The sequence below is a fragment of the Arvicola amphibius genome, chromosome 10, assembly GCF_903992535.2.
Source record: "Arvicola amphibius chromosome 10, mArvAmp1.2, whole genome shotgun sequence".
In the NCBI taxonomy this organism is placed as follows: Eukaryota; Metazoa; Chordata; class Mammalia; order Rodentia; family Cricetidae; genus Arvicola; species Arvicola amphibius.
The window spans coordinates 9,214,197-9,219,140 of NC_052056.1; the positions used below are offsets into that span (position 1 = coordinate 9,214,197).

The 4,944-nt window shown below is 36.6% G+C and overlaps 1 protein-coding gene across 1 annotated transcript; it reads left to right on the plus strand.

Annotated features, from left to right (window-relative positions):
- Positions 1-347: 347 nt before the first annotated feature.
- LOC119824582 (keratin-associated protein 19-9b-like) lies at positions 348-554 on the plus strand. The gene has a single exon (XM_038344794.1). The coding sequence runs from the start codon at positions 348-350 to the stop codon at positions 552-554; it is 207 nt and encodes a 68-aa protein (XP_038200722.1).
- Positions 555-4,944: the final 4,390 nt, after the last annotated feature.

Genomic DNA, 4,944 nt, shown 5'->3' on the forward strand with positions numbered 1-4,944 from the left:
AGATAACCCAGCAATGACCCAGGATCTCTGAAGTCAAGGAGCTTGGTATCCAATACAGAGGTACAAACTATGAGAGCATGATCTGACAGTTTGTTGAGCAAAAGAGCCTAAAAATAAAACTCAGTTCAAAGGAAGCCTTTATTTATGTTGAAAGTATCTTTAATATGTGGAATGTGGCTTGATGGTATTGTTTTTCAGCAAAGACATGCATTTTCAAAAAAGGTCATTCTTTGTTGTGGTTTGCCACACCTGCACTGGAACACTATAAAAGCCCAAGCACTGAAGGTGACATTCATTCTCAAGAAACTCACCTTCAACAGCACTTCATCTCCTCAATCTCAGACACAATGAGCTACTACTACGGCAACTACTATGGTGGCCTTGGCTATGGCCTTGGCGGCCTGGGCTATGGCTATGGTTCTGGCTATGGCTTTGGTGGCTTCGGTGGCCTGGGCTATGGCTATGGCTCCAGCTATGGCCTTGGGGGCTATGGTGGCTATGGCTACTTCCGTCCCTCTTTCTATGGAAGATACGGATATTCAGGATTTTACTGAAAACATTCTATCTGCAATAATCAGCTAATCCCACCCAGAATCAGTTATTTAAGATACTACTATTACCCTACTCTGCTAAAGGTTTCTCCTTTGTTCATTTTGTGGTATTTTTCAGCATGTTATCTCAATAAATGACTATTGCAAGCATTTAACATATTGTTTCATTGATGTTTTTTGATTAGAAATTTCCTTTAAAATTTTAACATAGTGAAGGGAACCCTGATGGCTCTTTGTCTTGGAGAGGGGTGGAGTGGTGGGGGTATGGGTGGAAGGGAGGGGAGGGAAGGGGGAGGAGATGGAAATCTTTAATAAAAAATTTGGCATATTACATAAAATATTTCTTTGTAAATTGTTTCTTTCATTGTATGTATTCTATTTTATTTCCAAGCTTATATAACTTTGTCCAGTTTTTCCATCTTTTCATATCATAAATGTTTAAAGATCTCTGTCTGTCTGTCTGTCTGTCTGTATTTCTCTCTCTTTTTTTGATATACTGAGAAACAGCATTTGCTTAGCCATCATTAATTCCTGTGAATGTCTGAGCACATCATTTACATAACTTTTGTTCTATATGCTATGCATTTTGAATTCAGTGTCTAGTGAAATGGAGTATTTTGGCATATCTGTCCTTTAAATATGGTTATTGTATGGGCATCACCAGGATGCTATCCACATATGCTGCTCAGTTTGTAAATTGTGTGTCTCTCATAGTCCTATGAAACAATGAGACTATTAGAAAATAACTATTTTATGCTTAGCTTCACCCTTAGAAAAGAAAACTGAATTAAACTGAAATTGAAATATCTGCATGCAGCTTCAAAACTCTAATTTTAGAAAGTGACACAAAAGTACAAATTTCTTTCATAATAAATTAACAAATGAAGTCAAACAAAGGAATGTGGTTCCTCACTAGTGAGTGCTTTGGATAACGGAGAAAGGAGGTGTTTATATAGAATTACTCCTATATATGTCGTACGCATTTTAAAGTTCTATCAGGTTCACTAACAAGCATTTATACAGTGACACACACGATCCTACTTTATTGAAATGCGAAGAGGATGTACTGGGTGTTTATGCAACCCATCACCACACATAAGGAATATTCACCTAGAAAAGTGATTCTACCAAATGGGATATGCTTTTCTGACAACAGAAATAAAAATAAAAGTATAAATAATTCTATTAATTATGATACATCTATTATTTTTTATTTATTTGGGTGTTAGATAACCAAAATGCACTATATATGTGTATGAAATTCTAAAAGAACCAATTTACTTAATAAAGAAGTTTAAAAATATGTTACCCTCAGTTCAACTGGTGTAATATTTCAATTGTTTTCCAAGCAGCAGAAAGGGTATGAATATGGTTCTAGGATGAAAGCTGACCGCCCACGCACATTCACGGCTGCAGTTGGCTGAAGGTCAACGGTTTATTGACCTAGACCTACTTGAGTCATTTTCTAAAGGAAAAGGGTGGAAGTTGGCAACAAAGATAAAAACTCCTTTGTGTGAAATTGCATACTAAGATTTAAAGAATGTAGACAGAATGTACACCTAAACTACACAAAAAGAGGGAATGATCAAGAGGGTTGAAGGGGTGCTCGCTGACACTGAGGGAGACTGGCGACAGTCAGGTGCGAAGCTCATTATTGGATAAACACAAGTATGAGTGACAGGTAATGGACAAGTAACGCTTACTGTTAGATATTTAAAAGATGTATATAAGAACAGCGATAATAAAAGAAAAAATATTTTTAAGTTTGAATTTCTTCCCCCAAATAATTATCAAAGTTTTCTTGGCATTCTATACTGTCTGAAATCTCACTGAATTTTAAGAAAACCTAGTTCACAGAAACCTATAACTGACACTACCAGTCACAAGGACAGGAAATGCAAGATAATGCCAAGCTCTGAAAGCTAAGAAGCCATGAAGAAAGATGCAACTGCTGTAGCCATGTGTGGGAAATGGAAACATGTTCCAGTAAAATCATGAACTCTTCTATCAGTTTGTATTGGGACTGTCCTTGAGATCTTAATGCCAAAACAGAATTTGTAGATATTACTTTTCAATTTATAATCCCATTTGATTTCTATCTACATATTAATAATATATTTTAAAATTCTTTTTTGAAATTTTTTCCCATGGGGTTGTTGACTATTGATAATTGGATGACTTCACCACCACGAATTGTCAGCTTTACTTAAAATAAAGTTTCTATGGATTTTTTTGTTTGCTTACCAAATACTAGTCTCTCTAAAATAATAATGAGTAGTATCCAAATCTTTTGGGATATTCAGATATGTGAAATAGCTGGGGAGATTTTACTTTGCAAGCAAGAGGAAATAGTACTACAGTGTACTACTTTTGCTCTGATATGCCATAATCTAATTTTAGTTTGCCATGATATCTTGATAACTATTAACTATTGTCACAAAAAAAAAAACACAAAAAGAAAAATAACAAATAATTATGGAGCTTTAAACAAGACCTCTTACTGTTCATGAAGCTCCAGGTTCACTTGGCAATGGTATCCTTTAATGGTTCATAAATGTACGGTAAATTGTATGTGAGTTATACATGTGATTTAGAGTTTCATTGGCTGATGGCTGATACACTAAAATTATTAATTTTATAAGTATACACAAGCATCCAGCAAGCCTTTAATTGTACTCAGTGTGATGCTGAGAAGAAATTAAACTCCATCTGTACAAATGTTGTGTGACCAAACCCTTCCTGAGGAAACACTACACACATGTCTGCTCACCCTAGATAGGGAGTGACAAAAGTCTAAGAACTATTGAGTTTTACTGAGGTTAATTACAGGAGTACGGATAAGGGGTTACTTACAGGAGCAGAAATGACTTGCAATGACTTAAAAGAAATTGGCTTCTTTTAAAGATTTTTACACACAGGTCATCCTGATGTCAAATAATAATCCCAAATATAATGTCTTTTATGTTCTTGATAAGGGTTGCTAAGAAAGAAAAAGAACAAAATGCTTTTAAACACTCTTGCCAACCCAGGAACCAATAAGACGTAATTGTAATTATGTCAGCTTCCTTTGAGACAAATGTCTTGATCAGTGGTGAGTGGCGGTGAATTCTAAACACTAGTAGAAAACCCCTTACCTGGCTGTAGCTCATATTGAAGCCTCACCTCTCCATGACAAATAAAAATCAACCGCAAATGCCCCTCATTGTGGAATGCAGCTGCACAAGCTGCTTACAGAACAAGGCAGTAATAAATAGGAGACAAAGACAGGACCTTAAACTGGGCCAAAGCTAGTCAAATTAAAAATAAACTGGCAGTAAAAGATACAATTGCTTATGGCTTTCTGGAGCAGAGCTAACATGATTAAAAGGTGAATTGAGAACAATAATATGGTTAGAAGTTATTCTTTCCTCTCTTAGATGTCTCCAGAGTTTTAGGTCATCCAGAAAATTTCTTAGTTGACAAAATGGCTAAAGAGAATTATGAGAAACATTACAACTGGTTTGGTTAAAGATGTCCCCAGAAGGCTCACATCTCAGAACACTTGGTTCCCCTGAGTAGCATTGTTTTGCGGATGTTATGGAACCTCTGGAATGTGGAGCCTTGGTGTAAGCAAGAAGTAAATCACTGGAAATGGCTGTTGTGGTTTACAGCTTGACCCATCTTTCTCCTGTCTGTCTTCTCCCGGGGTTGTAATAAAGTGTGGTTGTCCTGATTCGTGCTTTTGCTAGCATGCTGTGCCTTTCCAGCCATTACAGATTCCCTACACCCTGGATCCCTAAACCAAAGGAAACTTTTTCCTTTCAGTGCTATTGTTCATGGCATTTTGTCATAGCGATGGAAAATAGCTAATATGGCACACTTCAGTAATAGTACCTCGGGTGAGTCATAGGAGGTTTTTATCATAACTGGAAATCTCCCAATGCCATTTGTGATATAAAACAGTATGTAGGATCTTCAGTATGTTCTCCAGGGGCTTCTCTGTCCTCCACCCATGTACATTCTTCTTAGTCCTAACCTTACAATTGGTTAACACACCACCATGGCATCTCCTCTTTTCTCTTGAGTTTTCACTGAGTGTGGTACAACTATGACTTGCATATCATCCTATGCAATAGATTAAGCAATGTTTTAATTAATACAGTTTCTGTGTGATTATTTTAAGGCTGAGTAGCTGGAAACCAATAAGCATCCTCCTTCAACAAATTGACACCAACATGGCTAACTAAAATCCACTTAAAAACCTGAGAGAGCTTGAAAAGGAATTCTAGACACAAAAATACAGAGTTTAACACAGCTTCTTGCTGTTTGCTGGTGGTGTGCTGCCATTCCTTTAAGAGAGGTTTCCTGACTCACTGGCAGCAGAAAAAGCTACACTGTTTTGAAATGCTAGCTT